We start from the raw sequence: 23,340 nt of genomic DNA on the forward strand, positions 1-23,340 counted from the left end.
TTTCAAAACTTAGAACTCTTATTAGTCTAATACACTTAACTAGATACCGTAAGAAAAATATGGATTTGGACAGGTCATTCATTCTACTGGAAGCACTGCAAGAAAATGTAAAAAACTTGATTTCCTTTTCCCTCCCCCAGTTTCTCTGTGGTATATTCTTCACAAATTTCCTTCCTCTTTTGGTACTGCACTGAACAAGATACTGTATAAATAAATGCTTACTTTAAACATGTCTCCAATCTGTTGAAAAAGGAAGTCAACGTTTTACCTTAGCCTCTTAATTAGTCCTTTGCAGTCCTTTCTAATTAATGTAATTTGGCAAAACATATGCAGTCAGTTCTTCATTTTTTGCACAGTAAATGGTTTTATAAATACGTAAGCAGTAACCCATGGCAACAGTTTCACATGCTTTTACTATTTTATGCAGTGAAAGCAACTTCTCATAAATGGACCTTAAACTAGAAGCTAAGAAAAACTGACAGTGAAATTAATCCATAAGTGTGCATTTCTTTGAGCAGTGCTGCCAAATATTCACTCAGCCCTAAACTGTCTAATAGGAAATATACTAAAAGTTCGATACACAAGTTATAAAGTATTTTCCTAAATAACTTTTCAAGAACAGCGGCTGAATTCAAGTTTTTCATGTTAGCCAGAGCAGTTATGTTACAATGGTCCATATGGAACATGTTTGCATAATGAGCTTAATGTTGTAAAATCTCTTGAATTATCAACCGTTCTGAATGAGTAATTTTAGGGCTTTGTTTTCTTTTTTAAGTTTTATGGTAACAAATGTAGAGTGCCAATTCCTGAGATCCTTACTCAGGCAAAGCTCTGGATGAGAGTTTGAGACTCTAGAGCTGAATGAGCCTAAATGTCCTTTCTTCTTGGAGCAGATCTTTAGCTGCTGTAAGTTGTCACAGCTCTACTGAAGTTGAAGACTAAGGATGATTTAATGTGTTAGAGTACAACATGCAGGAGGATTATAACCATTGAAACTGCACAGCTTGTTTGAGCAATACTCATTAAAGGCAAAGAACATCTTGTGAAGGATTTGGTCTTTACTGTACATTTAGAGCAGTAGGATTAAACTCCTGGATTGGCCTAGTGTCGAAGGCCACCTTGAATTCCCTATAAAAAATAAGAGGGTTGTTATTGGGTTTTTTCCTAGAAAACCATAAGTGCACAGGAGGTGTGGGGTGATGTAATGTAATGGAAATGTCCTTGCATGTGGAAAAGTGGCTGTGACGCTGGCAAACCAGGTGCCAGCTCTGGCCAAGGCTGTTGGCATTAGCTCACCACTGACAAATTCATAGCTGGAAGCCAGACCAGCTCACCTATATATTAATATTATTCAAGATAGGTGTTAGCCTTGTAAGAATGTGTTGGGGTTCCATAAAATATTTGTAAATTGCTGCATGCATTAATCCAGGGGTTCTCAAACTGGGGGTCAAAAGGCTATTATCTGGGGGGGGTCACAAACCCTCCTCTTACTTTGTGGGAGAGAGAACAGAGGAGTGTGAAACTACATCTTCAGTTCAGCCAATTCTGAACAAACTTGGATTGATTTAGCGATCCAATTTCCACTAATGATATTGGTGGTTGCACATTTAAATCTCCTCAGACTTAGCTGAAGATTTATCACTGTAGGTCTTGATGAGTAACCTTCAAACAGAATGTTTTCTACATGAGGAAGTGTGGACACACATGTGTGCAAAAGAACATGCAGACCTTTTCCCAGGGAAACCAACCCGGCATCGGAAATTTGGAATGATCTAGAGGCTTCATTTGATTCTTACAGAAGAAGAGTAGATCCGAGTCCAGGAGGGGAAACAGCTGTAAGTCACAGATCATTACTCCAAAGTGTAATGACTCCATGGCTGCATGCACACAGACATGTTTGTCAGCTAATGCACACAGGTAGCAATAGGGCTAGAAAACCAGTCCTCTACAACTTACGCTAAAGGATAACCAGAATTAGGTGTAGTAATATTTTTAAAGTATTGCAGGAATTATGAGGTTAACAACTGAACCTCTGCTGAGATCCCCACTGAGTGACTATCAGGAATGGTGGGGCTGTCAGGAAATGGAGATTGATTTGCAGAAGGTGGCTACTTGGCAACAGCTACTTTTGAAAATCTTGGCTTACATTCTTATTTTTTCTATTTGAATATATTTCATCTACTTTTGGGGACAAGTGTCAAATTGATTTGCAACAGGAGTGTAGGGAGTACTAGCAAGAGAAACTATTCAAAATTATGTCTTCCTTTATGTGTGTTTGTCCATTTTATCTCAATAACTTTTAATTACTCAGGGTGTTAAACTGAATCTCAGCAAGACAGAACGAGAGTTATTCCTTTTAGTCTAAATTCCTTGCTCTATATGGGGGAGAGAGGAAAGGCTTGGATATATCCTTTCAGGAATGTTGATATTTGAGTAATGGCAATGAGGCTGACCAATGTTAAAGCAATTTGGGGCACTTTTAAACATGATCTGAATCAAACAGAGCAAGGTGATGAAGATACAGATAATGGGCCAGATCAGCTATTATAAATAGGTACAGTTCCACTAATTCCAGAGCAGTTTCACTGATATACACCAGCTGATTATCTAGTTTTAGCTATTCCTATTTATCGGAATACCTTATAGCATTATTAATAATGTTAATAGACTGTTTAATAATGAAATCTGAAAGAGAAAGAACTCTACACGAAAACTAATTGTGTACACACACACACACACACACACACACACACACACACCCCATCACCTACCAGGAGGGAAGTATTGACTAGTATACCAATATTTTATTACACTTGAAGACTGTCCTTTCAGTTTCAGATGCATCAACAGTTTTTCTTTATGGATACCAATTGTTAAAGGCAAGGCAGAAAGTTGCTTTTTCTACAGGCATTCAGGATGATTACATAGGAGTCTCATTTTGCACAGTATATTTAAATATTTTTAATAGTGACCAAAATGGTTGTTTCCTGTTGTCACATAATGATGATACCTTCATACTTATGTGACTGTTTTTTATGAACTTGGTTTAAATCAAGACATTTGGGATATTCTCACCTGCACTTGTCAAAAAAAGGGCTTTCAAAATACTTTCAGATAAATGAACCATGTATCTTAGCTGAGAAGACAAACCTCTAGTACGCACAGTAGTCTAAGCAATTTCTAAAGAGCTAGTAAAAAAAACAATAATTGATACTACAAAGAGACTAACACTTCACTGTACAGACTGCAACATGTGGAAATAATTTCTCCCCATACAAGGGACTGGGCCTTAGTCTCCTCAAGCAGTTAGCACTTCGATGCATATAGGAAAAAAAACAGCCTGGGGATTATAAATGCTCAAACTCTGCACTTCTGGGACCCATTCCTCAGCTGGTGTCAATCAGCATAGCTACACTGGCTTCGACAGAATTACATTCATTTACACCAGCTGAGGAGCTGGCTCATTGTGTCTTGTATCATCCTGTGTCTGGAAGTAAGGTGGAGGCATTTATTTCACCGTGACTATTTTTGAATTGATGGGGTTGCACAGTTATTACATCTAATAATGGTATGCTTGTCTGAACACACTGGTTTGGTTAATGTTTCCTTTTTTAAAAATACATTTGTAATTTTTCAGACATTTCTTTTTGCTAGGTGTAGTGCAGCTGTTTTCAATACAGCATAAAGGAGTTCTAGATTTGCGTGCTAAGCTGTTCAATAAAAATGAATAAAGGATTTAAACAATATTTTTAGGTAAATCCTAATCATTACTATTACATGTGATATACACACTGAAAATGTAAAAGGTCACATTTTTGAAAAGTTAATTAAGCTGTCATTTGTGAGTCCATTTTTTTTCCCAAAGCTTTTTCAATTGAATTTTTAACACCGGAAAAATGAAAACAAAGTCATGCTAATTGTACTTTCTCTCTATCCAATGAGACAAGAGTTTTAATTTTCAAATTAAAACAATCTTTTTAAAAACATTATACTTGCAGCACAATAGAAAATTGCATGAATATTGGAGGAACAAAAACACTTGCCTTGGGGTTTCTGCAGAAGATGTGTTTTGACCAATGGAGATTTGGTTTTGGGTTTCCTTCCAGTTTGATGGATACATTGCACAGGGCCGATGTGCTGCAACTCGCCACATGCTTCCAATGTTGGATTTGAGTCAATATGACATTTGATTTGAAAAGGAGCACAAGGGCAACCTGGAAAAAGAAATGGGTCAATGTTTATTTCCTCCTTTTTTCCCTTGAAAAGCGGCTTGTCCTGGCTCTGGTAGCTTAGCTTGTATCAGTTATTTGAAGGAAAGAGAAGTCATTAACTTAGAAGTTATCATTTCAGAAACATCCATCTTGACAATCACTTTAAATTGGATGGTTGAAAGAGTCATGAACCTCGGTATTCATTTCTCCAAGCAACTAGTAATTTCTTCACTAAAAAGCTAAATAGATCTAACAGTGAATGATTATGGGAGTATGTATATATAAAATCCTTTTTGATAGGCTTCCTCTAAGTAGAGATACAGGTGCACAGGCACTGCATTCTACTTGGTAAATCAGCACCTAGATTCAAGAATGGATGAATCACAAATGCCTGTGATAGACCAGACAGATGATAAACGTGCCTCAATCCTTTGCAAGAATTCGATTAACAATTTAAATGACATAATATTGCTGTTTAGTATGTGTTAAATGCCTATAAATTCAAGACAACGTACAAACACGGTCTTCCCCATAGGGCTGATAGTCTGAAAGACAGATGAGACATGATGTATTGAGAAATCCAGAGAAGGGAATGACGAAGATGTTTTGTTTCTTTTTAAAAATGTATTATTGACTCATTTCCTAAGAGGTCTAGAGAAATAAAACAACCCACCCAATTTAATATATTGGGGGGTAGGTTTGTTTGTTTTTTGTTTTGGCTTTCACTGATACGGTCTCAACAGGTACCAAAGAAAGTTGATACTGTATGTGGTTGTGATGTCATCAAAAATGGCCCAATCAGCCAATCAGAATGTGTTTGTGGACAATCAGTGTACAATGTTCTAGTCTAATACTGATTCTGATTAAAACTGCTGCAGATAAACACATTGGGCCAAGTTCAGACCTGATGCATATGCACTGAAGTTAAATCGAGCTGTACCTATTCACAACAGGTCTTAATTTGGTCTTTAATATTACATGGTCATTGTCAACTTAAGTAATACTTTCTGAAATTTTTCAGCCTACTATTGACCCTGATTCAGGAAAGCATCGCTGTTCAGGAAAGGCAATTAAGCATTAAGTTCCATTGGGTAAAATCCTGGCCCCACTGAAGTCAATAGGAGTTTTGCCATTGACTTCAAAAGGATCAGAATTTAAACGATGAAATGTGTTTAAGTGTCCTTCCTGAACAAGGGATGCTTTCCTGAATAAAGTCCATTGTTACAAGTAACATCTCTAACTAGTATAAATGACAGATTAGAGAGAAAGAGAGTCTCTTTTTTCAGTTTGTTTTGGGAATTTAACAGTATTTGTGGGTATTTCTTCTCTACTGTCAGTCTGTGTGAGTGTTAACAAGGTATCGGGAGAGTTTTTTCTTTGAATGAAATACTGTAATGTGAATGTAAATGCACAAATATTGGCAGGGGACTCTGGAGCAGAGGTAGCCCCTGAAACACTTATTAATTTTGTTTTAAAATGGACTAGTTTAAATTGTCTCTTCCCCTTTAAAATGATAAGATGATCTCAAATACTTGAGAAGGAGGATCTGTCTAAACATTAAAGTAATCTTCAGCCTTTTTTGTGAATTATTCAGGAATATGAGCTGAGCTTCACAAATGCAACCTACTCAGGGCGAGCTTTACACTGAGATCAGACTCTGAAGCCAGTGGAGTTACACTGGATTTATATGTGTTACCGACCTCAGAACACCAATCTTTGGATCTAGATTGAGTGGGTTTAAAGGTATACAGTATTGCAAATGTTTCACAGGACTATTCTCAAAAGGTAGACGGTTACACAGGAGCATTAAGGATTTTTTCAAATTGATGTTGAATATTCCAAAGTTATAACTGTTTGCTGACAAAAATCAATTCAAAGCCATCAAATAAATACAAATTAGCACAAGTCTATCCACTTCTGTCACCTTAATGCATAATCTCTGAATTCTTCAACATTGCTTCCTGTTACTGCTGTTTAAAAGTTCATTAGTGCATCTGCTATCAAATCTACTTTTCAGGGGATTTATTTGAGCTCAGCTACTCAAAACTGCTTCAGGCTTAAACTCAGGATTTTTTAAGCACTGAATTTTAATCATTTGAAGATAAAAAGGATTTCACATAACTGGGTGACTGGGCAACAAAATGGCAATGAAATTCAGTGTTAATAAATGCAAAGTAATACACATTGGAAAACATAATCCCAACTATCCATATAAAATGATGGGGTCAAAATTAGCTCTTACAACTCAAGAAAGAGATCTTGGCGTCATCGTGGATAGTTCTCTGAAAACATCCACTCAATTTGCAGTGGTAGCAAAGAATGTTGGGAATATGTAGGAAGGGGACAGAAAATAAGACAGAAAATATTGTATTGCCCACATCTTGAATGCTGCATGCATATGTGGTCGCCCCATCTCAAAAAAGATATATTAGAATTGGAAAAAGTACAGAAAAGGGCAACAAAAATGATTAGTGGTATGGAACAGCTTCCATATGAGGAGAGATTAATAAGACTGGGACTTTTGAGCTTGGAAAAGAGATGATTAAGAAGGGATATGACGGAGGTTTATAAAATTATGACTGGTGTAGAGAAAGCAAATTAAGTAAAGTAAAGTAAATAAGGTAAATAAGTTATATACTCCTCCTCATAACACAAGACCTGGGGGTCACCCAATTAAATTAATAGGCAGCAGATTTAAAACAAGCAAAAGGAATTATTTCTTTACACAACACAACGTCAACCAATCGAACTCTTTGCCAGATGTTGTTGTGAAAGCAAAGACTATAACAGAATTCAAAAAAGCGTTCATGAAGGATATTAGCCAGGATGGACAAGGATGCAAAACCATGCTCTGAAACGTCCCTAGCCTCCGTTTGCCAGAAGCTGGGAATGGGTGACAACGGATGGATCACTTGATGATTACCAGTTTTGTTCATTCCCTCTGAATTTGGCCGAAGCATCTAATGATTTGTTCTCTGATATGTCTGCACACCAAAAACTTAGGTAAGTTTTAAACCACTTCCTTTTAAAAGCCACTGCCTATCTCAAAAGAACAAACAAAAAAAGTCACTGCCTTAGAACAAAACTTGACATCTTGTGCCTCGCACACTATAGACATGTTATTGTTGACAATATTACTCACCAACTCTCTGCACTTAACATATAAACACTTATTAACATTGTATCAAAAGAGCAAGCAGGCACAAAAAAGAATTGATAAGCAATTACAACAATGTTCATCCCTGAAATCCACAAGAGCTTTAAACAGCAAAAGCAGACTCTTGGCCATGTAACAAGAAAAATACACTTATGTGAAACCACACAAGTGATGGGGTTCTTTTTTTTTATTTTTAATTCAAGCAATTCCCTATGCATTTGTGAACGTGACCCTAAAAGTTACTTCTCACGTGTAGTATAATACAACTTTTTAAAATTATTTTACTTTCTTACTTATTTTTCCAACACTATAAAATGCCTTGATAAAAGAGTTATTAATTTATAGATTACTATCTGCTGAATACTTCTCAAAGTAAGATACTTATGGGCTGCTCTGAGTGCTACACTGTGCTCCTAGGGACAGAACTGAGAAAGACGTGGTGCAAACTGCACCACTCGGGAAGTTGTCCCAGTAAGGGATAGCCCCTTTGAGACACATCCATGAAGTATAATTCCTTAGTCAAAGCTCCTCCTACTCCAGGCCTTGCCTTACCCCACTGCTCCAGAAGAGGAGCAGACTTCACCTTACTCCTCTGTGCAGGGGCATCACCCTAATCACAAGCAAGCCCAGAATGGATGGGCCATAACTATCCCTAGTAACTGGAAATCAATAAAATGTAGAAAGCTAAGTTATTTTGCAGTAACTTTTCTAACAACACATTGCCATTTCAAGGGTCTGGTTGTCTCTTGTTATGTGCTTTACACCTAGTTACAGAGTAGCTAGAAGAATATTATGGTGTGAATAAGCTGTGAAATACGCAGGCAATGCCAAAAGGAAATCTGAGACGAACCATTCTCTTTCAGACTTTGAAGTTAATTTGCATGAACACCGGTTCTAATTGAAAAGACCAATTCAATTAAAATTTTAAAAAATAATCTGCAAAAAAGAGTCAGTGAATTCTACTGTCCAAGCCTGATTACCACGTACATGGTTAGTAACATGAGTCAACGACAAACACCACATAACTGAAGCTCAGCTTCATTACGTCCAACTTTGCAGTCATTGATTCACTCCTATAGGCCATGCACATGAGTAAAATACTTACAAGAGTAGTTTCAATGACTTCCCTGGAACTATCATATTCACATGAGTAAAGTTACTCACAAGCACAAAAGTTTGCATGACCAGCCCACAGCGAGCACAGGACACTGCTGTCCATAAATTTTCACATATGAGTCACATAGTACAATTGGTATTTAAGGTTTCCTATAATATGTATTTAACTTCAGTTGAACACAGGATAAACTAGACTCCTAAAGAAGCCTAAAACCTGCAACAACTTTTGCAAAAATACCCACTTTAATCTTTACTGAAGACTTCAGAACTTTATCAGGAAGACTATTTATCAGAGAACAGAGCAATTTCTCAAGAACGTTGTTCATTCTCTGAATCATACCCATGTCGGACAGTTTCCTCACTGAGCTGGCTAAGCTTAAGGTAAAACTAACATTTTTGTAGAAGCTGTTTCAGGTTTGAGATTCTTGAAGCTCATAATGTATTTCTATTAAATTAAGATAAATGGAATATAAAGGGCCAAAAATTACAGGTATTGTAAATCATAGTAGCACCAGCTGAGGATCTAGACCAGTAACCCAGTGGCAATTCTGTCATTGATCCATATTAAATTCCCAAGCCCAGTCTCTCATTCACCTGGCAACCGGGGTCTGGGAACACTGTTGGGTTGACATGCTGAGCACCTAGTGAGAGTCTCTTGCACCATAGCACACTACCAGGAATATTGGCTTCTGATTTTGTATGCCTATATTTGCAGACCCCATTGTTTGTACCACCACAAAACTGGGGTTTTGCACCTGTTTTGCATGCATAAGCCACCACCTATACACACAGATTGGTCAGTTGGGCTCCTAGACCTGCACGTTCATATGTGGATGTGTAACTTTTTTTTTTATGAGATCAGTCATGTACGCAAAAGTGGTGTACAAAAAAAAACACCAATCAGAAGATGGCTGAAAACGTATTCCTAATAGGCACTGACTGCTCTGAAGGATTTTCATCCAATCCTTTTGACTAGAAGGATGGTGTTTGCGAAGTGTGTCCTGAAAGCTGGGGTGGGATAAAGTGGATGAAAATGAAGCTAGCCTCTGGAATGGCAGGCAAGATATGGGTTTCAAAGGGGTGGCAAACACCAAACTAGTTGGAAGGAGACATACAGAAAAAGCATTCCCATCCAATGAGGGATGCTGACAAGTAGTATATCGGTTTAAAAGTTTGCTTTAGCAGATTTAATACCACTGGGAGATTTTTACAAACTAAAATACACTTAACGATGTAACAAATACCTGTTAGAGATAGCATCCCCTAATGGTAACTATTGGTCCCTATTCAAAGCCAAAGTACAGAAGCTTGGTGAAGGAGGTCCTATGGGTGCCAGCAGGAAAGGAATCCTACCCCAAATGCTACAGGGCTGGCAAGTGGAACCATTCTAGAGCTGCTATTGATTAACTAATAACCACCCCCTGTTGCTCCACCAGGGATTGGGCTGGTGGATCTGTACACAAAATCTTCCTGCTTGTGAGTGTGCTGGGCACCTCTGTAGAGCTGGGTTCCCTGGCATGAAGGAGTGGTCCCCTCCACAATTCCCCATTGTATCTCTTCGAGGGCTCCCCAAGCAGCGTGATCTTAGCAGTAAAGCTGGATTCAGAACCTTCTAAGCACATGACTGGAGAAAAGATGGGAGAGGACATGTCCGCCATGAGTAAAGAAAAACAAGGATGACAAGCGGAGAAAATGGTTCTTAACAAGCTTTTAAGGAATATTCTCTCCTCTGTTCTCAGTTAACAGCATCATATGCCTAGCCAGAAAAGATCACTTGCAAGATTGGTGTTTTGAGCTTAAAATGCCAGTGGCCAAATTCTGTGCTGATTTACACCCTGTGCAACTTCAGCGTAATCAATGGGACTGAACAGCATGTCCATTTGCATGGAATAGGTCACTGTGAATGTCTGCCAGGACAGAGAGAGATCATGATTCTCACTCCTTATATTGGTCTTCTATAAAATAAAATAACCAAACACACAGCCGGCTTTTAACATCAAGAGATGGACCTTGTTGTGGCTTCTCTATTCCTGGCCTCATTTTAGTAAAACATACAGCATGTGCCCTGTTCCCTAAATACAGGCAATAAATCAAAGCATAAGCAGAGGAAAAAACATTCCCTGTTTCTGATCAGCAGACCAAAATATCAACACAGCAAGGTACTTTTATTGTGGTTGCTTGACTCTGCCTTTTGATTTCTATTGTGCACTGAAAGTGGATACACAGTGACGGATACATGTTTTGTGCACTTATCTAGGGGTGGGCACTAAACACTGAAAACATAAGACAAGATGCTTGGTTGAAACCTATAAAGAGATTTGTGGTGCTGACAGATATTAAGACTCTTCATGTGTGGGTTTTAAAAGTTGTGTGTGAGCAGACAACACTTGCAGCTGCTGAACTGGACATTTTGTAGCTAGCCTGGAGCTAGAGAATTAAGATATACGGCAGCTCTCTGTATGCACACTATTAGGCACCTTTTCTAGAGAGTTCTGCCTCTAACATGTCGAGCTATTTTGAAAAGCTGGTCCCCATTGCCTGAATGGAGGCTGAGGTCTTGAAAATCTGCCTCCAAATTTTTTGCTGATACACTTCCAGTAGGTTGTAAGAAGTGACTGACTGCACATTTTCAGCTAAAACATTGATTCATTGTGTAATGGTACTGTCCAACAAATATCATATATCCAAGAGCTAGGGATTAGTCTTTCATTGAGATATACACAACTTTACTCAGCCCTTGGTTACAACTTCCATGTCACTCAGGCCTGCAGGTCCCCATAGACAGGAAATCATCCAGGAAGAGCCAATTGTGCCAGTGTTACCCTCAAGCACTAGTTCATGGGGTGATCACAGCTGAACAGTACAGCACCAAGAAGGGCAGAGCTGGGTCAGGGGAAGGGCATAGCCAGGACACTGGAAGATGTGCCGATTTAGTATGTCCACAGGCAAAAAACTCTTGCAAGAGACCCAGTCACAAAGTAAAAGTGCTGCCCCTTGGTAGAACCCCCCTCTCCTGAAACTGACTCCTCTTTGAGAGAAAATTCACATCCCCTGTGCCAGTAGGGGAGAAACAAGTGCATAATATAGCACAGTATCATTAGAAATGCCTGTGTTCTATACAATAGCACAAAAACCTCCACGTGTAGCTAAAGGCATTGAGTAGGCAGCAAATCCTAGTGTCATAAGGGTTAAGGACCAAGCATAATGCACTCTGATGAAATTAATTCTGATGCCTTTCATTTACTTGCAGATTTTATAACTGCATATCATCCTGCCCATTACCGAACCTGCTACAACATAACACTATACTAGCTTCACGTTTCATGGACTTGTGATTCCCTGAATCTCACATCTTTTCTGTTCTCTCCTATTCCATGTGCTCCTCACTCACCAGAATTCTTTTGTTCCTCCCCTTTTGTGTCTAGCCAGAGTGAGCACTAGATCTCCAGTGCCATCTGGATCCTCCTTCTCACTCTACTTCTGGTGCCTAATTGACTCCAAGAGTGTTTTAAAACTCCATTTAAAAAACACCTCTTCTTTCTGACCCATGACCCCTAAACATCTCTAATAAAACAATCAAGTCCTACTTTCTCTGTTTCCCTGTGATCAAATCATTCCCCCCCAAACTTGACCACAGCACTTCTCTTACATTGCTTTAACGTAGCTGCAGACGGTGCTGGTATGCAACAGACTTTGAATCTACCTGCATGTCAAGCAACATGAGTGCCTTTTTACTAAGCTGAATTACATTAGTAACAGATATTTAAAACTGCAACCTCTCTTTTGGCATTGCAGCAACTACAGAAGACAGCTGCAGTAACAATAGCATTCTCTTTAGAAAGTAAGCTAGAATCCAGAATTGATTGCATTAGTAGTTTTATATCAAAGTATTACTTACTTGTGCTTTGGCTGACAGACCCACATTTTTCCCATTTGTTCTAACAATAAGATATCCAAAAATAAAAAGCACAAGTTCCGGCTTCAGACTCAGAGCATTGGTCCTAAAATGACAGTGCATTTACGTTTCTGGCTTATTACGTGTAAAGCCTCACATTCACAGGAACTGAATTTTTTTTTTTTAAAACAATGTGGTTGTTTGAACAGCAGATGATAAAACCTACCAAACTTGATCTCTGAAGAATGTTGAGAGATAGCCATTAGTGGATGTTGCGTCAAGTTAGCAAAAAAGGTTGTTTGGTTTAATAAAGATCAAGTTTAACGGTCCTTAGAGATGTGCTAAATAGGAAGGAAAGGTTTCTATAAGGCAATTATTGCAAGTTTCAAAAGTAGCAAGAGGGTGATAAAAACAGATCTCTACATCTGAGGGAGGAGGGATAGCTCAGTGGCCTACTAAACCCAGGGTTGCGAGTTCAATCCTTGAGGGAGGGCCATTTAGGGATCTGGGGCAACAATCTGTCTGGGGATTGGCTCTGCTTTGAGCAAGGGGTTGGACTAGATGACCTCCTGAGGTCCCTTCCAACCCTGATATTCTATGAGTGTGGTACTGCAGAAGCTCTTTTCTTTCTATTCTAAAAACCAAAAAAGCAGATTTCTCTTTAGATACAATTCCATACTGCAGAACAAATGCTTTCCCATGATGATAGTGCATGGCTGAAAAATGACCACCAGCAGCAGCGGCACAAAACTGACAATCTCAATTTTGGTCACCTTGAAACTTCATGGGGATACTACTTCACAACAGGAGTGGCACCGGGTCATGGTCCATGTGCTAATATGCCTATCACATGATTCCCAGCTGTGTGTGCAGATCCCTTTTGATCTCAACAGAAGGAAATGGAGTGAGGGGACTGTACAGGAAGCTCCCGAAAGCCAGAATAAGGGCACACGTAAATGCTGCTGTGATACTGTCCCTCACAAGGGGCTATTTGGTAAATTAAGTCTTCGTGTGCTACAGCTTGTCAGAAAAATTTCCAGCAAGACAAAATTTCTACAAAAAACAGGAAGTGATTTTTCACAGAGAGTTTTTTTCATTTACAGGGCAGGTCTAGTCAATCATGAATTAGGAACTGGTAGAAGCATAAAACTAAATGGACAATTTCCAGCACAAGATCTGAATAGTGGGAGTCGCCAACATTCCATAAGAGAACGATTATTTTCAATAGTGTGTGTGTTCCACAGAGCTCTGTCCCTCTTCTCCTTCTATACTTTATCCCTACTAACTCTCATCAGCAACTACACATTCAACTACCTTCTCTATGCTGCTGACTCTCAGATCTCTCTCTCTGCTCCAGACCAGCCTCCTCCTGTCCAAACTAAAATCTCAGCCTGTCTCTTTAACATCTCCCTGTGGATGTCTAGCCTCAGCTCAACTATGCATGGTCAAAACAAAGCTCTTTCTCTTTCACCCCCACCCAGCCACATCCTTCCGCTATCTCCTCTCTCAATCACGATGGTCAGGACCACCATCCATCCTGTCACTCAGGCATCATCTTCAACTTGGACCATCCTAGGTCCTCACATCCAGGCTACATCTAAATCCCATATATTCGTTCTGCATAATGTCTGTAACATGCAGCCTCTCATACCCAGCCACACAGCTAAAATTGTCATCCAGGCCTCATCATCTCATGTCTGGATTATTGCAACAACCTTTCCTCTGACTTTGTGTGACCCTCAAAACCCCTCAATGCCATCTGGCAAAGGGTTCACTGTTCTGGAACAGCAACTCCTATCAGGCCTGACAAACTCACTGCACCTAACAAACCACTTTCATGGTATTTATCCACAAACTTTGCCATGTAAAGTATCAAATGAAAGCCAGTAACAAACCGGTCACAGGCATTGCGAAATGTTTGTACGAATGGCATGAAAGGAGTTATGTGCACCTACTAAAAATATATTTGAAACTATGTAACCAGGCGGAGTTGACAAACAGGCTTTCTGCCAGACAAAGCATGTCTAATCAGAAAGCATCCCCTGCAGTGTTGAGCCCTTGTCACTGGACACTCACAGAAATAACTAGGCTTGCTGTCCCCAAAGGCACAATGTATACATTCACTTGTTTGATTCAACTGGGGAAAACAACACAGCACTGAGATGTATTTATAACATAAATGAGAATAAGTTTATTAACAAACAACAGAGATTCAAAGATTCAAATGAGTAGCAAGTAAGAATATTGGAAACAGAATGTTTACTTATGAAACAAAAGTATAACAATTCTTAGACTCCAAAAACTTAACTTTTAACAGGCTAACATCGTTGTCTAAAATTTACAATGGCTCTGTTCTGTGCTCTCCATGTTCTTGGATCCACAGTTCTAAAACACCATGACCACTACCTAGATTCAGAAAATTAGTGCAATCAAATATTGATTGCTCAATGTTTCAGGCATGGACTCAGCCCACATGCCCCTTTTATGGTGGTGGTGGCTGGCTGCAGCAGCATGGTTGAGAGGAAGATAAATGAGTTAACAGCAGCAATTAACTTACAATTAGCAGTGCACATGATATAAAGCTCCTTTGGGACATTTGGTAGACTTGCATATCTTACCACAGAGTGGAGGTAAACAATTACTTTTTGTCAAGCTCCAAATTTCTTGGTCAAGGTATACTCAAGGTCCAGACCCCAGAGAAGATAATAAAAAATAATAATGATGATGATAATGAATAAATAAAAAAGATTTCGGGTTCTGTTCAAAAGCATCTGGTGGTCTGAATTTGGTCCGCGGTCCACCTATTGACTATGCCTGCCCGAGATCTTGAGGAACACGTAGAGCCTTGGGCTGCACAGATGAGGCAATGTGATCTTCAAAATTTCTCATCTGCCAACAGAGTTCCTACTGCAGCTCAGGAAGGACCTGTGGCCTGTGCTATTATAAGTAACTGTACCCTATGTAAGCTGCTCTCCTTCCAGTGTTTATACTGAGTAAGTGTTTAGTACAGCAGGCACACTTGTCTCTGATGTGTAAACTCACCTTCTGACAGGGACTAGAGAAGTAACTCATCTATATAAAATGAAAAAGTACCTGCTGCCACAAGGTGATTGTGTGGGATAGCGTGGCCTGTACAAGGACAAGGACAGGGAGGATGAGGCATCTTCACTCAAGTCACTGTTCACAGTGCACCCTAAGGTATACACAAAGCCCTTACTGTATACTGCTACGTCTGTTATGGTATACACTGCCCTTTTCTGTTCTTTGCTCATTATTGCAGCTGTTAGTTATCAAGTCAGAGGCTAGAGAGAGGAAGAGTAACTTCGGTCTTCAGCTGACAGCACATTTACTAGTAACAGTGCAAATTACTACACCAGGTTTGTCTGGCTGTCGAACATCTGTTTTATTACCCTCTGGCACTTGCAACACGGACTTGGGCAGCTGGGCACAGGGCACTCCTTTGAAGACTTTTGGGGCTCCAACCACAAAATCCAGAGCTCCTCAGGCCTTGTTTACATGGAAATTATACTCAGCTGACTTAACCAATTTCCCCCCCACTCCTCAACAACAGCCAGTGCATCCACAGCTGCTTCTTCCCCATCACCTCTTTCTCTTTCATGCTGCTTCACCATGATAAAGAAAGCACCTGTGTAGAGACTTAAATTCTCTCTTCCCCGCCTATCAATCCTAAAAAACCCAACCCTCTATCCTCCTGTTTGTTTGTTTTTTTTAAATCATGATCCCACAGCCACTAAAAAAACAAATAGCACATCTCCCAAGTTGATTTGAAAACCAAGGGACCCCACAACACACACTCAAAGTTTCTAGTGATAATTTTTGTGGAAGTCTCACAGCAAGAAGTTGGAAGTTTTCATGCAGCCCCTGTTCTTTGCTTCCTTTTTTCCTCCTTGAAGTGTCACCATGCACTACTATTGTGCTGTATAAATAGCAAATAATGCTAATAGTACACCTCTCAGGACTGGTATTTCAGCCATGTCTATCAGAGGAGGGGAAAAGACTAACTTTATTGGATTCTGGAGCCTTAGGTTTACATCTATATTAAACAGAAACAAGTCATGCTATATATCATCTTCTGTAAAAGGCTATAAATTATTAATAAAAAACCAATTGTAACTCATGAAAAGTATATAGCATTCTTATTGCTTTAATAATTTTTGTGAAACAGTTGAGATACATATTAGTGGAGCGGTGCTACCTTTATTTTGTATGCAACTTTATCATTGAAATAGCTTTCCCCTTTTAAAAAATACATGTTATGATAAAGTGATAACGTTTAAAATGATGAAGTTGTGTTTGCTACCTTCCTTGGTGTGGAGTAGTGGCACGTGTTCTTAAAACAGAAACGCTGGATCTCCACTGAAGATGTACCTGCACCTGGAGAGCCAAATTCTCCAGTTCATTTTATGCCACCTAGGCAGCACAAAGTGGATGGATACCAGCTGGAGCTAGCTAGTAGAAAGTGCCTTTTGTGTAAAAAAAATCACCATTGGTGTAAGGCTAGCAGAAGTGGCTCTTATCCCAGTCTCCCTACTCCACTTTTTCTCCCACCTCTAGTATGGCCATTCTGTTGGGGGAGAGGGTGTAGGGGGGAATGTCAGAGCAGAATTGTACTTTGCCTGCCCTCCATTGGCAAGGGTCCCTTAGGGCACAGGCTCCAGCTGCTCTAATATCTTCTGGGTCACAGGGTCAGGTAGCTGCAACCTCACACTTCCACTGCAACCCTGGAGAGCCTGGCTGCAGAGGAGAAGTGAACTTGGAGCCTGTACTTTATGTAGTACTTAAAGATGTTATTTAACAGGCAGTGGCTAATATATTGGCGTAATAAAACTAAATTAACATTTTGGACTTTCAAAACATTCTGCTCATTGGGCAAGCCTCGTAAGATACAACACTGCATTTTTATTAAATCTTAAGCAATGGATACTTTATACTATGTACATTTGCTAAATGAGAGTTTACTAATGCTAATACACGTAATTAAAAGCTATGGATGTAGATCACCTATACAATGTGAAGGATGAATTGAGGGCTGCATGTTGTTTGAAACTCACTTATTTCATTAGCAAAAACTGATAAAGCAACAGTAAAATGGTAGATTATGAAGTTACCAAAGTATCTGAAATATTTTTGGTGTCAGTTTGTGGTGTTTCTAGTCATATTCATTAGTAGCTGGTCACTTTCTAACCTTCACATTAATCTTGTAAATAACTAGAGGGTGGTCAACATGATGATCACATTAACAAAGAAAGAAGGGTAATCCTGGGGATTACAGATCTGTGAGTCTCATCTCAGTTCCAGAAACAGCATCCCAGCATGCAATAAATCATCCAAGTGGATATAATCTGATGGGGGCAATTCAGAATAGCTTTGATAAACTTTGTGTTTCTCTAACCTGTATATAATTTTGTGACTTGAAGCTAATGGACTGGTCTGGTATTGCAATTCTTACGTTGTTAAAATAGTACAGACACAGTCTCAAGGGAATTGTTAACTTGAAATATGTTCTTTGGTTAGCATAATCAGTGTAATATAAATCAGGACTCATTCATCATAATAAAAGCCTGCTATCTGTCAAGAAAATATATTCTGTGTTCATCTGTGAAAGGACATACAAAAGAATGTTCTGTGGCTATTTTGCCCATTCTCCTAGAGTTTTGTCAATTATCTTCCTGCGAAAGGAAGGGCTCATGTTTTGGATATTGAGGTGCAGAGACAGAAGTCTCAAATGGTCAAACAGACTACATTATAGCTTAAATTAAACACAAAACCCAGCAATTCTTCCACTGAAAGGCGTTTACAGTTATAAATCCACATACTGCCATGCCTTCTTGGTGGAGTTTCAGCTGACAGAGGAAGTTATGGTCATGAATCCAGGGAATCTGTTGAGGTATATTACCTGGGGCTTTCAGAAAGAGATCTTAGGTTGCCCCACGGTTCCATGTTAGGTTAATTTCATGTAGGTGAATTAGTGTTGATGGGAGGGGATCAAAAAAATGGAATCCATTAGCTTCTGAGGAAACCAATGTGGAACTTAGAAGAGGAGGAAGAAAGGGAAGCCAAAGATCCTGGCAGGAGATGACAAAGCAGCTACTTTGGGGAAAGATAACCCTAGGAAAAACCTGCCACTGCTGTGACTGGAAAAAGGTTACATCCTAATATTGCTACAGGAGACCCTGGTAATGGGACAGTTAACATACAGAATTCTGGACTACAGAAACTAGAGAAATATGGCTTCTATTTATCATAATTGTTTTTTTAAAAATCTCAGATGGTAAAACTGCACACCAAAACCTCCTGTCTATAGGCAGTGTAACATCCACCTCAAGAATTACAGCTGTTCAATACCTTGTACCTAAGGTATATGGAAGGAAAGGAATGATGAGTCCATAAACAGAATAAACCTTTTATTTTTCATTCATAAGAGACCAAAAATAAATGTAAAATGTAAACAAAATGCCAACAACTTCTACCCCCAAACACACTGGGAATGATGCATTTTAATTTACTCATTTGAACATCATAAAATAGTATTGCTAAAAAGACAATTCGTTTCTCTCAAGTTAAGCACTGTTTATAATATTTGAGTATCAGAGGGGTAGCTGTGTTAGCCTGGATCTGTTTGTTATATATGCCATCATGTGCCTACAATGTCCCTCTACTATGTACATCGGCCAAACTGGACAGTCCTTGCGTAAAAGGATGAATGGACACAAATCAGATATTAGGAATGGTAATATACAAAAACCTGTAGGAGAACACTTCAGCCTTCCTGGACACACAATAGCAGATGTAAAGGTAGCCATCTTACAGCTAAAAAACTTCAGGACCAGACTTCAAAGAGAAACTGCTGAGCTTCGGTTCATTTGCAAATTTGACACCTTCAGCTCAGGATTAAACAAAGACTGTGAATGGCTAGCCAACTACAAAAGCAGTTTCTCCTCTCTTGGTGTTCACACCTCAACTGCTAGAAGAGGGCCTCACCCTCCCTGATTGAACTAACCTTATTATCTCCAGACTGATTCTTGTCTGTATATTTATACCTGAAAGCTTATGCTCCAATACATCTGTTAGTCTTTAAAGGTGCCACAGGACTCTCTGTTGCTTTTTAAAATATTTGAGTTTGTTTACTATCTAGAGATGGGCCCTTCTGACTGGTATCTGGAATTGATGTAGAACTTATTGCTTTGCAACTTCAGTAGATAATAAATAAATAAACTCTGTAGACCGCAGAGAGGATACTGGCTGATCTTATATAACAGTCTACCTTTCTTTTGTAGAAGAATGTTATTCTAGTTCCCTGTTCTGTTGCTTTTTATGATGCACGTTGTGAGCAGCATTGCTAGTTCTGCTACTTGGCTACTTCTGTCACATATGATGTCTAATCTAGCTCAAGGGTTCTCACAACAGATTTTTGGTGGCCTCAGAGTGCGGCCACCAACTCTTGCTGGTGGCTGCACTGACACTTTTTCCTAAAATTATTTATTTTTTCCTAAAGTTAACAAAGTAATATGCACAGATATACATCCAAATCATTGTAATTTATGTATATTTTGGGGTGTTTTTGCAGACTCAATAAAAAATATCATGCACAGTTATCTCTATTCTTTACTGGACCTAACAGAATAGAAACACAAATAAGTTGCTTTGCACGTTCTTGTCTTTTTTATTATTGTTTCTTTTGCTTTTTTGGTAAAAGTGGTTGTCTGTATAACAATTCTGAAGTAAATTTATAAATGCTTTGACATAACAGAAGTCCAAATAATAATGAAAAACATATCTGGTTGGCTTGGGTCAGGGGAGGGATGGGGAAGGGGGAGGCATAGCTACAGCTGGCCGGGGGCCCACTGGTCTGCCCGCCCACCGTTCGCCTCCTCACCGCTCGCCTCCTCACCCCACCATCTGCCCGCCCGCTGCTCACCTCCTCGCCCCCCTGCTCGCTGATCACCTCCTCATCCCACCATCTGCCTACCTGCCGTTTTCCTCCTCGCCCCCTGCTAATTGCTCACCTCCTCACCCCCCCGTCTGCCCACCTGCTGCTCGCCTCCTCGCCCCACCAGCTCGCTGCTCGCCTCCTCACCCCCCTCACCCCCCCAGCTTGCCTCCTCACTCCCACACTCACAGCCAGACCTCCACCCACCCTCCTCACCCTGCTGCAAGATCGCCACTCACCTCCATACTCCCCTGCCCGCGGCTCGCCTCACTGCTTGCCTCCTCACCCCCGTCCGCCTGCCACTCGCATCCTCACCCCATCCCCCACCTGCCGCTCATCTCATCACTCACCTTCTCACTCCCTCCTTGCCCTCACCTTGCTCCTTAAGCATTGCAGGAGCAACAGGAGGGAAGGGGAGGGGCTGATGCTCCCCTACTGCCCAGGCAACTGCTGTGGACACAGGGAAATCCCGTGATGGGCACATGCGGCCATGGTGGCCGCATTTGAGAAACAGTGATCTAGCGGACATGTATACCAGGCCCTTTCCTCTCCCCCCCTCGGCCCTCCCTTTTCTCACTGTCTTTTTATTGTTTATCATACTTCACTCGGTACATGGAGAAATATATTTTCTTCTCTATCTCTTGTCTTGAAGTCATGAAGATTATTATGCATGGTTTTTTATCCAGAGAAACATAATTACTCTTCTCATGGAAAAAGTCAACTAAATGTTTTGAACACAAGCATGAATTTATCTTGCTCTATCTGCCTCTCTCTCTCTCTCTCTTTCCTTTGGTAAATCTAAAATTACTGTTGATTTCCAGTTATGGAAAATGAATATGCAATACCCAACAGCGTTTACTTCCGACACGGTTGGATTTCTCTCTCTACAAACTGAGTGTACATTTTGAAAAACTTGAGAACTACCCTTGTTAAGAAAAATATCTCATAGCTGGCCAATTATATCCCGTGATAGATTTCCAGCATCATGTTGCAGGAATTTTAAATTATCTTATTATAAACCTATTTTCCATGTCCATATGTATATTTCATTCCAGCCTTGAAGAGTGCTTAATATTATTGTGTTTTTTATTTCTACAGTCACAACAGCAGGTATGTTAAGGTATTACACAAATTCTGGGGGTTCACAGAAAAACTATTAAACTAATGAAAGTAACAGAATGTTTTAGCTAGGAGGATAAGAACAACTATTTAAGCCCATGCAATCTGAAGCAGATGCAGCTATCTGCATGCAGGTATGAATATTTAAAGAGAGATCACTAACTTGGGTACAGTTTGGTCATATGATAACAGTTTCAGATTGGCATGTGGGAAATACAGAAACATCAGTTACACATAAAACTTTAATTTTAGCATCAATCTGAAGTCACTGACTATGTAGATCTAGTAGTTCAAGATTGCTATTAGAGATATAGAAACATAATTTAAAGGCAAAAATTCTAACATTTGAACTAAGTAACAACAGGACAAATACATGGACATTCTTGGAAATTAAAAATAAAAAAGAAGCTAAGTTTAGTTTTAAAAACACTCAAGAGCTTATTACCCAAGAGATAATGTTTGTAACATGAATGTTGGTAGCAGAATCTACCTTTTAAGAATATGAGCAATAGGGGTAAAGGAGTGGTTAGTAGCTGTTTTAACCCTTGTGATTCTTGCTCACCTAGAGAAATGACTGCCAGCTTGAGATCCAGGTAGGAATGGCTCCCTGTGGAATGTGGACAAAGGGGCCTTAGGAAAGATAGGTTGCCTTCCTTTGGAGAATGGAGCCTTCTCAAGGAGTAAGCATATGGGCCTCACATTTGAGACAGCAGGGATGTTGTCATTAGTGGAACATGGCCACCATTGTCTTGACTTCCTGTGCTTCCGTAAACACACAGGTTGCTCAAGCATTGCAATGGCTTTGTGTGTTCTTGTCTCTTATCTCCTCAACAGAACTGTATGTGGCCTCCTTTTGATCAAGGAAAAGGTAGCTAGTGACTAGCTATGATACCACATCCTGATTTATAAATGAAGTGAAAGCATTTCTGCTCTCTGGCCTTGTATAAGTCTGTCGCTAGTTTGACCTGAGAACACACTAATTTTTTTTCCATTTTAGCTCTCCTGTTTCCTTCTAATTTCCCTTCTAAGAGAGGCTTCTTTTTTCTATGTAGGCCTAATCCTGGTTGCATGTGGCACTGTACACAGTTTAACATGCCTATAGCGTCTTTCTTATCCTCTCTTGTATCATGAATGTAGTCTTGGCTCTCTTCTACTCCAACAGCTTCCTGCCTTACCGTTCAGCTTCAGTTAGAGTATGCTTACCAGCATAATTTCCTTTCTGTAGAGCAAAGCTTCTATTTCTGTTTGTCAGGGAAAAATGACCTTCTACAAAACCAACAGTAAATTATGTTTTTTGTTGTGAAGTGTGGTTTAAAGATTCTCTGTAGATAATGAGTTGGTTTGATCCTGTATTTCACCTAGAAAGATACTGATACGTTTCTCTTTTGGTGTGTAGGTGGAGTGCAGTGCCAGGGACCGATAACCTTTACTAGTTTGTATGTGTGTCATGACTGCTTATGGTAACTAGCTGGAGCAATATAGATAGTTATCCATGCCTTTCTGGTTTTTACAATGACCTTCTTCTGTTCCTATGTTCTCTAGCAGCTGGACATCTCTCAAGATGTAAATATTTTTCTGTCTTGTTTTTCCCCTGTAACTTAATGTATACATCAGTAGAGAATGAAAGTTGGTATTGCAAAATTGTTTAGAGTAGGGCTGTCATAAAGAGTTATATGTATAGCTCAAGATTTTCCATCAATCATACAATTGTTTCTTCAGTTATCTAAATATAGTATATAGCAAATCTCTCTGAAGGAAACCCTCATAATAAATGTTTAAATAGTAGTTTGTTCAGCTAACCATAGTTATCTGAGAAAAAAAAATTATTTTTAAACCACTTTGTTTCCTTAGACCATGGTTACTGTTTGGCAACAGGAACAAACCAGAGAAA

At 39.6% G+C, this 23,340-nt stretch overlaps 1 protein-coding gene across 2 annotated transcripts in view; it reads right to left on the minus strand.

Moving 5' to 3' along the window:
• Window positions 1-23,340, minus strand: part of FGD3 (FYVE, RhoGEF and PH domain containing 3) — a 183,338-nt gene that overhangs the window by 77,458 nt on the left and 82,540 nt on the right. For both annotated transcript variants that reach the window (XM_030569614.1, XM_030569613.1), the window contains exon 2: window positions 4,044-4,214. In XM_030569614.1, coding sequence (XP_030425474.1) covers window positions 4,044-4,214 — 171 coding nt within the window. The remainder of the gene's footprint in view (window positions 1-4,043; window positions 4,215-23,340) is intronic.

This window comes from Gopherus evgoodei, chromosome 7, assembly GCF_007399415.2.
Source record: "Gopherus evgoodei ecotype Sinaloan lineage chromosome 7, rGopEvg1_v1.p, whole genome shotgun sequence".
Taxonomy (NCBI): Eukaryota; Metazoa; Chordata; order Testudines; family Testudinidae; genus Gopherus; species Gopherus evgoodei.